This window comes from Polyodon spathula, chromosome 10 (assembly GCF_017654505.1).
Source record: "Polyodon spathula isolate WHYD16114869_AA chromosome 10, ASM1765450v1, whole genome shotgun sequence".
Lineage (NCBI taxonomy): Eukaryota > Metazoa > Chordata > Actinopteri > Acipenseriformes > Polyodontidae > Polyodon > Polyodon spathula.
In genome coordinates this window covers 12,855,727-12,868,571 of record NC_054543.1, presented here as the reverse complement: position 1 = coordinate 12,868,571, position 12,845 = coordinate 12,855,727, and the positions used below count along the sequence as shown (strand labels likewise).

General features: G+C 38.0%; 1 protein-coding gene across 2 annotated transcripts in view; it reads left to right on the top strand.

The window, feature by feature from the left end:
* Positions 1 to 12,845, top strand: part of ogdhl (oxoglutarate dehydrogenase L) — a 37,999-nt gene that overhangs the window by 13,613 nt on the left and 11,541 nt on the right. For both annotated transcript variants that reach the window (XM_041260377.1, XM_041260378.1), the window contains exons 9-15: positions 261 to 440; positions 889 to 1,017; positions 4,025 to 4,204; positions 4,584 to 4,736; positions 6,742 to 6,844; positions 7,906 to 8,034; positions 11,447 to 11,597. In XM_041260377.1, coding sequence (XP_041116311.1) covers positions 261 to 440; positions 889 to 1,017; positions 4,025 to 4,204; positions 4,584 to 4,736; positions 6,742 to 6,844; positions 7,906 to 8,034; positions 11,447 to 11,597 — 1,025 coding nt within the window. The remainder of the gene's footprint in view (positions 1 to 260; positions 441 to 888; positions 1,018 to 4,024; positions 4,205 to 4,583; positions 4,737 to 6,741; positions 6,845 to 7,905; positions 8,035 to 11,446; positions 11,598 to 12,845) is intronic.

Below are 12,845 nucleotides of genomic sequence, written 5' to 3'. Positions count from 1 at the left end.
ACCAGTTCGCAACAGACCCTGTTGAGTTTCACAGTGGTGATCATAATCTGCACACTAAAAGCACAGTGCATTGCCTTTTTGTTTTTCATACTTGTATGTACTGAAAAATCACATTTAAATAAAACATCAAAAAGACTGTAGTGCTTTACACACTATCACAGAAAGTTGTGTTTTCTGTCATGATAGTATGGTTTGGATTATGGTCAGTCCGGATTATCGGGGTTCAGATTAGAGAAATACATTTTCTTATTTTGTCTTAGGGTTCTGGCGATGTAAAGTATCATCTTGGGACGTACCACGAGAGAATCAATCGAGTGACTAACAAGAAGATCACTCTGTCTCTCATGGCAAACCCATCCCATCTGGAGTCTGTCAATCCTGTGGTTCAGGGCAAAGCCAAAGCAGAGCAGTTCTACCGCGGAGACTTGGCGGGAAAGAAGGTAATTCAGTAGTCTATCTTGTGGATCCAGGACTAATTTGTCCTGTGGTCAAGGTTGTGGCCTCTGGATGACAAGGTTTAGATCGGGGCAAGGAAAGATGATGTTGTGCTTGTTTGAATCTAACTACCGACTAACTACTGTTTTGTTGATTTATGTTCAAATTTTGAAAATAAATTCTGATGCAACCTTGCTGGAAGGTCAAGCCTGATCAGGTTGTGAATTTAAAGTAATCTGTGATGAGCTCAAGTTACGTGAACCTGCATTTAGATCTATCAAGTCGTTTTAAACATTTTTTTAAAACAATTCTCAGTGCCCTTAACATCACTCTATAAACACTTCCCCTTCCCCATTCCTGTTCCTTGCGATTTTGTTACAGTAGGATAAATGAAAACGGACACAAAGCCGTTGACTAAAAGCACTTTCTCCCATTTGTTGCTGTGCTTTTCAGGTGATGTCCATCCTAATACATGGTGATGCTGCCTTTGCTGGCCAGGGTGTTGTTTATGAGACCTTTCACCTGAGTAAGCTTCCATCGTACACCACGAATGGCACCATCCATGTTGTTGTCAACAACCAGGTAAAGTGTCACAACACAGATGACAGATTACCTACACACCGTTACACCTACATTTATACACTGTTTGAAAGTGTACATTTTCAAATTGTTTTATGCAAATTCAGTTGATTCACAATTTATCCTCTGAAAATATAAAACAGAATGTTTTCTCATTTTTCCTTAGTTGTGCTCAATTTCCAGGTGGATAAAAACGTTTGATATTACAGATGTTGCATTTACAGGCTTATATTAATATAAAAATCAAGCCTTAAATCCAGAAATAAACTTTACAAAAAGATGCAACATGGAATTTTTATTTATTCAAAATATAAAAACCTATGCATGTACTATAGCAGTATATTGTACATAATTGTATTGTATGTAAAAACAAAATCCCTCTTGTTGAGTGATTTATAGATCCTATGGTTAATCTTTGGAGGACAATAACACTTATGTTGTATGGTAATCTGTAAAAATTGTTTTGTTCTTTTTGTTGTATATTGTTCAAGCAATTATCTAAAATACATTTCCTTTTAACTTTTCTCCTGTCATCTGTCAAATATTTGTTAACTGCCGGTTAAAAGCTTAAGTGAAATCGATACCTTTCTAATACCTTACTTAAGGGTAATACGTGGTCTGTATATAGTGTATTGATATTCTTGCAAATATGCAAATGAGAGTATGTTGGCGATATCAACTAACTATTCCTAGGTACTGTAGGGCCAACTTGGATGCATATATATATAGAAAGGAATTTCTCAAAAACCAAGTCTTTTGTAGCTAAAGTTTTGCTTTTGTGGATGAGGAAAAAAGAAATAGATGTCTACAATTATTTAATTCAGCAATTTTTTTGCAAAACTCCAAAAATGCTTTATACTGTGTTAAGCACACCTTATATTTTGGGCAATCTCTGTTTATATCTTCTGTTTGTATCCATTCACATAGATTTAAATAACAAACACTGTTTTATACTGAATCGCTCTTAGTAATCCACCAGTCAGCTGTTTTCACCTCATTACCTAGCTGTTCACATAGAGTTCAAAAGGCAGCACTTTACTGTAGTAAAAGCCTGACAGGTCGATCAATCAACTGTTTACATTTCGTTATTGAGCGGTTAACTCTGTACTGTACTTTGACTATTTAATCCCTGTATGCAGTGTCGGGTTTACAGTTTAAAAAAACAGCTCTGACTGCAACAGCAAGCATGGCTGGAAAGAGAAAAAAACTGAGCATCAGCATAAAAATTCTGTGTAAATTAAATCGTCTCTCTTAGATGTGTGCGCTTGCTAAAGCATGCTTGGAACTCTGCCAGTCCGCAAACAATGCAACATTGCTTCAAAAAAACTGGTGTTTCTGTATTTGAGAAGAGTAGTGCTGACGAAAATACAACCGAACCTGAAACTCGGACAACGTCAGACTCTCTGCCTGAAACAGACACTGATGACGTAAGCGTGCGTGCTGCGCTTGTAACAATGTAGCAATGGAGTAGCATCCGGATATGGAGCCAAATTGGGATTTTATTTTTATTTTTTTAAAACGCTGAAAGTTTGCCGTCTATACTTGCAAAAAAAGATCGTCCAGATGGGTATCACGTAGTTCTTCATTGGAAACAATTTGCATTAATGTAGCCTACCTGTACTGTATATTTCTGCACTTGCATTCCTTTTTTACACTTTTTATTATATTCTTCGGTTTTAATACATCTTTTTTATTAGTGTGATGAGTGTCTTAATAAAGATTTTTAACCGCGGACACGCTTGTTTATTTTGATTACTGTACTGGTGATTGGGGGATATTTTGAATGTCAGGTCATATCACATCTGTAAGCATAAGCAAGGAATGGTGCTCTGCGCCCACATATTCACAAAGTGCAGCAAAACAGTGGAGCTTGTTGCTCTGAATTTAATCAAATTAATGAGTGTTGCTGCTTTGTTCAGAACACTGTGAAGACCTGGTTTAATATCTTTCCCAGCAAGAGCCTCTCAGTGTAAAAAGCAATGTGTCCAAATAGTATGAGGTGCAACGGCTTTTATTTTTTGCACAACATCAGAATTCTTTCTGGTGATTGCTCTAGCTCCATCAGTGCAGACCCCAATGTAGTTAGTCCAGCTGATTTCTGCTGAAGTCGTAAAATCATCTAACAGTTTCAAAATATCGTCTGACTTTGTTGTTGTCTTGAGGTCCTTGCAATACAAAAAGTCTTCCTTTATTCCCTTGTTCCACACATACTGGACATAGGCGAGTAAATGGGACATTTTAGAAATGTCTGTGGATTCATGGAGTTTATTAGCCAAATCCATTGTCACGCAGCCGATCAGTGGACTGCGAAACTATGTCTTCTGACATAAAAGCGATCTGTCGTTTGACAGTGTCATTTGACATTGGTATTTTTGCCAGTTCCTTGGCCTTCTGCACTCCAAACATTTCCTTTACAATTTACAATAGCTCTATAACACCGTACGCAACCCGAGAACGTGTTAATTTCTGTTTATGCTAATTGTTTCAGCGTGTCATAAGCATGCAGGGAAAACAACACATTCTCTGGTTAACAGGACCCCCGGTACTAGACATTATCTTTGATATTTTATTTTGCCTATGTTTATCCTTCTATTCTTAACAACAGGTCTTAAACACACCTCTTAATAAATAATTTGAAAAGTGTTATGATTCTAAGAACTTACTGTATAACGTTACTTATCATTTTTATAAAACCCAAGTGTCATTCTCCTCCACTCGCAAGGTAGCAGTGTTTGAATGACAGGTAATACTCTCATTGCAGTAAGCAGGTAAATCTTTGATGGCTGGAGTTTTATTTCCGGGTCCTAAATCTGAAATTCCTGACAGATTCTCTCAGGTAACCCAACAGGAGGCAGGTCTCTCCTAAGTGTGGAAAACTAGAGAATGGCAACAACACAGCATGAAAACTTTTCAGGCAATGTAAAATTGTTTATACAACAAGGTTAAGCTATGTTACTAGATCTGTAATGCCCCCATGAATTGAAATAAACACGAATACTGGATTTTCTAGATTGGTTTTACAACTGATCCTCGAATGGCTCGCTCTTCTCCCTACACCACTGATGTTGCCAGAGTTGTCAATGCTCCAATTTTCCATGTCAACGCTGATGATCCAGAGGCAGTGATGTATGTTTGCAATGTAGCAGCTGAGTGGAGGAACACATTCAGCAAGGATGTGGTTGTAGACCTGGTGAGATCTTAATTTTGTAACTCTGCTGTTACTGATATACTTGATGCTGATATCTCATAAGCCATATGAAATACTCACTTAAATTGTTTCCAGATGATAAAGACCTAACATTTTGAGATACTGGCTTCATAGTTGAGGCATCACTTCATATTGTGATTTTCTTGATCAAGTTCAATTGTGGGAATCATTACCTTGGGCATAGTTATACTTTACATTATAAGGGCCCTTCACTAATTCGGTGTCTTCACTATTTCACTTGTTTTGATATGCAAGTCAGGTAATGATAAGGGAGCACTGTATTTTGAAACATCTGTTTTATTTGAACTTGCTGTGTACTTTACAGCAGAGCCTCATCACTTGACTGTGCTGTTTCTGACAGGTCAGTTATCGTCGGTTTGGCCACAATGAAATGGATGAGCCCATGTTCACACAGCCCCTGATGTACAAGCAGATCCACAAGCAGGTGCACATGCTGAAAAAATACTCTGATAAACTGCTAGCCGATGGGACCGTGACACTCCAGGAGTTTGAGGTATTATATGTCTTTGGCTGTACGGGGTTTAGCACCTAAATCTGCATTTGATTCCCAATTTATGTCGGTGGTCTTTACACCATCAGTGCAAACATATCAGGAGCCCTCAGCATCCCCATATAAACATGCTGATTTGTCAAAACAATTTGAGAATGTAAATACAATTAGGCAATGTAAGCAAATGTATGTGGCAACATGTCACGTGACCCACTAGATCTGTATATGTTGTGTGTGACTATTCAGCAACAATAATGCAAAAGCAAAAGGATATCAGTGACTCCAAGGGGCATGACAGTGGGTGCTCATGCAAATAGCTCACCTCTTATGAAAGACAGTAGACATTGCTATATTGGCCTAAATCGCAGAAACCTTCAAGACTGGGGAAAAAATGCGCATGTTTCTTTCTACTCAAGCAGTGTGCCAGGAGCCACGGATATATAAAAAACAAACAACTAATGCAACACACACATGCCAACCTAGTTATGTCTGTTTGTTGATACAGTATGAGAGCTTGGATATTATTCTGCCCTGCTGTTCTTACTGTATTGTCAGATAATAATCCCTCTGTGGTGCACATACTGTCTCCTGTTATTTTTTTTAAAAATCGTATTTGTTTCCCATACTGTATTTATTGCATATTCAAGATTCTGACATTATTTACAACAAAATAACCAATCTGATCTATAGTGTCCAGTTAGGTCCACTCTTTTCACTGTCAATTATAACTGTGCTTTATTCCAACTTCAGCAATTAATTCAACTTAAAATCATTTGAACAAGGCAAAGGGTTAATCTGTAAGTTTAATTTATGTTCTTTCTTAGACAAAAACCCAGCTTTTTTTCTATTTACACTTTATAGATGACATACTGTATTTTTATTTTATTTTTTTTAAAGTGACCAATTAATATTTTTATTTATTTTCCCCCAATTTGGAATGTACAGTTATGTTTTTTTCTCCTCACCACAGCGAGTCCCCACACAGGGCACGTGAGCGATCTCACAAGCCTAAAGCCAGAATTGCTTTTATCCCAAGCAGAGGTGGGCAGGCTACCGATCTCGGAGAACAGAGATCAGCCCTGCTTTTCATCCACTGAATGTGCTCAGAGTCTGGCCAGTAGGGTTATCTGTTGCACGATGAGGAGAAGCAATCCCATGGGAGCTAATGTGACGTCCCCTTGGGGTCCCCAGCAGAGTTCGGCATCCTTGCATAGCCTGGATGCAAACTGGCGCCATCCAAGCTGTATGAATCATCCCAGCGACAGAGCTTTAACTGGATGAGCCACTCGGGGACCCGTCGACATACTGTATTTATAACCTGGACAAACTGAGATATTCTAGGTGTCCACGAGCCACTGTATTACACACATTTCATCATACTATGAGATGGATGCTTTGTAAGAGCACATAAGCGCACTCGACATAATCATCAGTCTAAGCGACCAAAAGTTTAAAACCATCAATAAACCATAAACCCGTTGACAGCCAGGCTTATTCTCAGCACAACAGTTTTCATCCTAAACATACTGTCTATCAGTTATAGTCACGCAATTAGACCCCAAAGGATTTGCTCCTGGGAACTTTCTGTATCAGTAATGTTGACCAAGCTTTTGCTGAAAATTCATACTGAACTGTTTTTATTCTTTACTATTGTTTTGGTATTTTTATAAACATGTCCTGAGTCGTTAAATAGGGGATTGGAATAAATTTTACATCCCACAACTAGTACTGTTTTTCTGTTTGAACTATACCAATCATAACAGAGGCACTGTAAGTAATACAATCACCACCTTACATGGGAAACATTTTTAACATGCATGACCACAACATAAAATCAGAAGAGACATTCATATACTGCCTTCTGTACAAACTTGGGAGCTAATTACACACTGTTTCTATTGTTGTCTTGGGCTCAGAGGAGGCAACTGTTTTTCCATCTCTGCTGGTCAGGATAAGTTACAATAAAAATATTTTAATGTAATTTGCATTTCATTTCGGTTTCTTGCAGGAAGAAATATCCAAGTATGATAGAATTTGTGAAGAGGCGTACACTCGGTCAAAAGATGAGACGATTCTTCATAACAGGCATTGGCTTGACTCGCCTTGGCCAGGTAATTATGAACTGTTCTGTTAGGCATAACGAATGACATTCGTCATTCAACTGTATAATGGAAATTGTATTGGAACGAAGATTGACATTTGCAATGACTGTAGACAAATACAATCTGATTAGTTAAGTTCAAGAAATATATATTTGATGTGCAAACACTGCAGTGCACAAAATAGAAATATATATTTGATGTGCAAACACTGCAGTGCACAAAATATAAAGGTATGCCAGACATGTGTAAAGTGCTGGCTCCCTGGCTTGAGAGGAGAGTAATATGTATGCAGTGCTTGCCTTTCAGAATGCCATACTTCAGGAATACGGCTCCATTCGTTGTGGAGTGTCTCTTGTTTTAAGTGAAGTCATCTTGTGCAGTTTGGTTTGGCTTTGTGGCTCTGGCTGCTCAAACTGTGTGATTTCTGCTATAACAAGAGACATATTGCACACAATGTATTAACTTATTATAAATCACAAAAACAAAGACTAAGGAACTACTATTAAACATAGAAAAGTGACATAATTTTGACAAATCCTTAACAATGATTGGTTTCTCATACAGGACTTATAATTGGTATAATAACTTTTGACACTGATTTTAACAAGCAAAACGTAACAACTGCCAACACGTATACATGCGCCAGCAGCATCAGCCAGCTGCACCTGTTTGCCTGTTGTTACCGCTTAGTGGATTTGGCATTTGTGGTGTCAAATATAGGGTTACCCAACTAGGGTTATATCCATTAAGCACTTCTTTAACCAACCCTGTATTATTTTCTACTGCCCTAAACAAAATTATCTTCAGTGACATTGCTAAGGTGAATGGTAGCACAAGAGCAGCTACAACAGCATTGATAGAATGGTTGCACAGCAGTTACTTTTTTTATATTTAGATATCTTGAACCAATATAGTCCAATATTTCTCCCCAGTCTGGTCCAGTATTTCTACCCAGTTTGGGTTGTCATTACAGAAAAAAGTTTAGGGTATGTTCTTATTATCCATCAGCAATTGTTGATGTAGGAGTTAAGATGTTAATTCAACAAATTTGTTTTGTTTTATAACTGTAGGCTTCTTCTCTCCTGATGGTGAACCAAAAATGATGAGCTGTCCTCCAACTGGTATTTCCGAAGATGTCTTGCAGCACATTGGCAATGTGGTGAGCTCTGTACCAGTTCAAGACTTCACTATACATGGAGGTAGGGGTCTAAATGAACAATACTCGATTTGGAATGATCAATATCTTTTCTAGGTACTTTAAATCTTGTTAAATGTATAAACGTTACAGTGCGTACATTAACTGCTGCCTATTGTTGTCATGAAAGCCATATTAGTTAATAAGTAAGTAAAAGGCCCTAACTGTGAGAATGCACGAAGCACTATAAACACCATACCAATACTTGTTTGTGTTCAGCAAACACATACAGTATATATTCCTGTGATTCTTGTAATTGCAGTGTACAGCTATGGCCAAAGGTTTTGCATCACCCTATAGAATTAACACATTTTGCTTCATAAAGTTGAATGAAACCTGCTGAATAGTGTTACGGTAACATATGGGATTACATACTGCATTGTAGTTTTCCATATACTTAATGAAAACCTGAAAGCCGCAGCTGTACAATGGAAACTAGGTTAATCCTTATCAGCAACTCAGTACTGTATAAGACTAGAACCCACTTCGGATCTGCGTTTACTGTCACTGTAGAGAAGTACAGGAAGTTGGACCACCACATGCGGCCAGTAAGGCCTGCATGCGCCGTGGCATAGAGTCTGCCAGCCTTTGGAATTCTGCAGGAGGGATGCGGCACCATTCTTCTACTCACGCTGATTGATGGAGGTGGAAAACGCTGTCTCGGGCGTCGTTCTAGAATATCCCGTAAATGCTCGATTGGGTTCAGATCTGGTTACTAAGAAGGCCATGACATATGGATAACATCATTGTCATGCTCATCAAACTATTGATGAGGGGGCATTGTCATCCTGGAAGACACCCCCCCCCCCCCAGCAGGAAAGAAATGCTGCAACATGGGGTGAAAATGATCAATCACTCAGTACCATTACGTAGCGATTAGCATTGACCTTGCCTTTTAAGGGAATGAGGGCACCCAAACCATGCCAGGAAAATGAGCCCCACAACATTACGGAAGCATCAGAACCCTTCACTGTTGGAACTTAGCACTCAGGGCTGTTGAGTTATTTAGGTTGGCACCACACGTGTCCATTTGTCGAGAACATGGTGAAGGATGATTCATCTGACCATTGACATTTCTCCACTGCTCGGTAGTCCATTGCCAGGTGTGATGAGCGCTTTGTGCGCTGCAACCCGACTGTGGTATCCAGCTCTGTGGAGTTTTCGGCTGACCATTTTTGATGAAACTGGCTGCTCTCACCCCAGGTTGAAACTTGTAGTCAAATGATCTGCAGTTGCTCGTCTGTTTTGCCTTGCACTTCGAATTAATGCATGGATATCACAATCCTGAAGTATGCGCTTCCGCCCACTGTTGCCCTTTGCCCTTTGTCTTTCCCTCAGAGTTCCATGCCAACAACATGCCTCTTGCAGCCATGCTAGCCATGATTATAAGCAACCAGGCCTGTCCAGCATTTTTATTCATGACCCTAAGCATGCTGGGATGTTATTTGCTTAATTAACGCATGAGCCACACCTGTATGGAAGCCCTTGCTTTCAATATACTTGGTGTCCCTCATTTAATCAGGTGTTTCCATTTTTTTGTCCACTACCTGTAGATATTGATTTAGTTTAAATCAGAGACGTTTTAAAATAAGTTATTAACAAACATCACTGATCATAAAATGTACTGTCTTAAATGCCTACAGATTAGCCCTAAACATGGAAATGTATTATTGTTGTTGTTGTTGTTGTTATTATTATTATTATTATTATTATTAGTAGTAGTAGTATTACAAATAATATTTTGCATTTTACCAGTGCATTTAGTTTTTTAAAATTCTGTTAAATAAAATTCAGGTAAATTGTTCATGACTTCAAGAGCTATAAAATAGTTGAAAAAGTATAAAATAACGTCTGATATGCTTTGTATCAGTTCTGTATTTTTCAAGAGCTTCAGAATTAACAGGTCCTTAAACACGGAGGTGCAGCTGAAGTGTGGCTACTGATTAAGACAAATGCTGATTACTCTTGTTAGTCACCCTGGAGAGCCATATAGTGAGCACTGTCTGCGAGCACTGAAACTTTTACTAATTATAGCAATCACAGCCTACTTTAGGAAAACCATTATGATGTGATGAAGAAGTAGCTCTCGGGACCACTTTTACCAGACTGTTTTTGATTTTACTGGGTCTCTGTATAACCTGTTTTAATAAAAAAAAAAGTATGCAAAAAGAATGATGTAATGCAAAATTACCCTACAGTGATTCTCCACCTCCAGCACCTTAAAACTTTGAAATTGTGATGTATAGTTTATATAGAGCTTAATACATTAATATAATATATATATATATATATATATATATATATATATATATATATCTATATATATATATAATATATAATATATATAATTTATATATTATACTGAATATTATAATACTTACAATAACCTGCCAGGAGCTCGAATTAGACTCTGGTTATGTTTTTTACAAAAAGTATGTCTATAGTGTAGCCAGAATGAGGTATGGGCAGTAATGACATTTCTGTCTAGTTACTGCCCAATGGCTTATTACTTTTTATAACCTGTTTTTATTCAGTCTTTTTTTCCCCCTGTGTACTTTTTCTTGCTACCTGTGAAGTGCTTCTTCATACCCACTGGTTCCCCAGTGGCCTATATCTGTTAATGCCGACTCTTCAACCTGCCATGTGGTAACTAGTCATGCAGTTAGCAGCAAAGCAAATACAAAAAGGTTATCCTCCACCAGAGATAGATTCCTTACTTCACCTCATTACTGAAGTAGTGCAGAGCAATCCCTGAAAGGGCTTGTTAACGATTTTACCACACACTGGGCCCGTTATTAAAACAAATAAATAAATCCAGTTCATACATGTGCTATGGAGTGGGCAATTTACCTGCAAGTGGCCACGGTAACTTCTACTCGCTTTAGTGTTATACAGTTTCCATATAATTAAGTAAGCAAGCTACTGAAGGGGTCCTTGCTTTAAAACTATCAATATAAAAACCCTGGGTATGCCTCGCTTTTTTTACATTGGAATACATCGGAAGTCCTTTTTTAATCGTTAGAGTAAGGCAGCTGCAGTGCTATGTCCCCTCACCACTCTGCTGTGTGCCTCTGCTGTGGCCTTTTTAGCAGTAGTGCTGAGTAAATTGTCTGCCTCCTTTCGAAAGCCCCCGTGTGTTGTGTCTCACAGAATTAGCATAAACTGACGGAGCCCACAGAGATGTAAAAAGACACTGATGTAAATGTTCTAATCTGTAATCGGAAGAAACTGTGCTGTCAAGACAGGACCTACATTGCTGCACCTGTTAATAGATATATTAAAAAAAGTGTAATGTATAGCTAAGTGTATTTATAGAGCCATGCAAAATAACGAAGTATGTTCTTATAGGAAGAACTCTATGACATGGGTCCTGCTTCTACGGGCTTTTGAATGTGGTCACATCTCTCTTTTGTCAGGCCTTTCCCGTATTCTTAAAGGCAGAGCCAATATGATAAAGAACCGCACAGTTGACTGGGCTTTGGCTGAATACATGGCGTTTGGTTCTTTGCTGAAGGAAGGAATCCATGTTCGTCTAAGTGGGCAGGATGTTGAAAGAGGCACATTTAGGTGAGTAATCGGTGTTGCCTAACAAATAAAATAATATGTACTGTCTACAGTACTTCATAGCTAATCCTGTTTTTAGGGCTCTGCTCACCTGTTTCCTCTTAACCTTTTTAGTCTTTGCAAAGAACACAGAGAATAAAATAGGATAGACAAACCGCACATATTATCAAGGAGGTTTTTACTGGGTGACCAAACATAACTTTCAGAAACATGGATTATGTCCTAAACTTTGACAAACGTAATAACGACTGAAAAAATATTAAACAGGTTATTAAAAGTCATCGCTGTTCATCCGAATGTTCGGCACATAGCTGTATTCTGTGATTTTCTTACTGAAGTTCCATTACCGGTGTTGTCAAAATAAGATCATATCAATGATACAGACTACACATAGACATGGTGTCTTTGTAGTTAGTACACTGCTATATTATATGATGCTGTCTGTAAAGTTCCATTACAGGTGGTGTCCAGTAGAAATGTAACCATGTCCTACATTTAACAAAAGTGTTAGGAATAACTTGGTCTACAATTAAACACTTTTAGTATACTATGAGCTTTAAATTGTAATCACTTTCAGCAAAAAGGTTATTGGATTAATGACAAAAGTTTAAAGATGGATTCTGGCAAATTGCATGTGATTTTTTTCAGTTTTGATACCTCAAGGTTAATTACAGTTATATCGTGAGCATAATAGGCGAAGAACATAAGGAGGACCATTTTGATCTGCATTATATTCATTCTCTGGTTACTGAGCATATACAAATCATAAAGATGCTATTGGCCCAGTTAATCAGCAAAGTGCTTGGGGTTGAACATATTGCTCTGCTTCAGTCTGCAGCTGTTGCTCGTTACTTGGGGAGTTAATGGATTATAGTAACTGATTCAGTCATCTGTTTTTGCGAATCTGCTTTGCTGTACGGTTTGTCCTCCAGATTGATTAAACCACTGGTAGCTATAAAGGTAAAGAGCTGCTGTTTATTTTAAGCTTCACTGTGTTTTCTCTGGCATTCCTGGGGGACAACTAAATACGCTTTTTCCTTTTTAAATACTTAGCATTTTTAAAAGGAAAATATATCTTCATTTGTATCAGGGAGTGCCAGGAAAATGACTTTTGTTTTAGAAGCAGATATTACATAAGCATTCTTTAGCATTCTTTAACATCAGTTGTCATTGTAAACTGACAATGAACTGTCTGCAAAATAAAGCTTGGCTGTTTTTTTTTTTCCTTGTAGTGACCACCACCTATTTAAA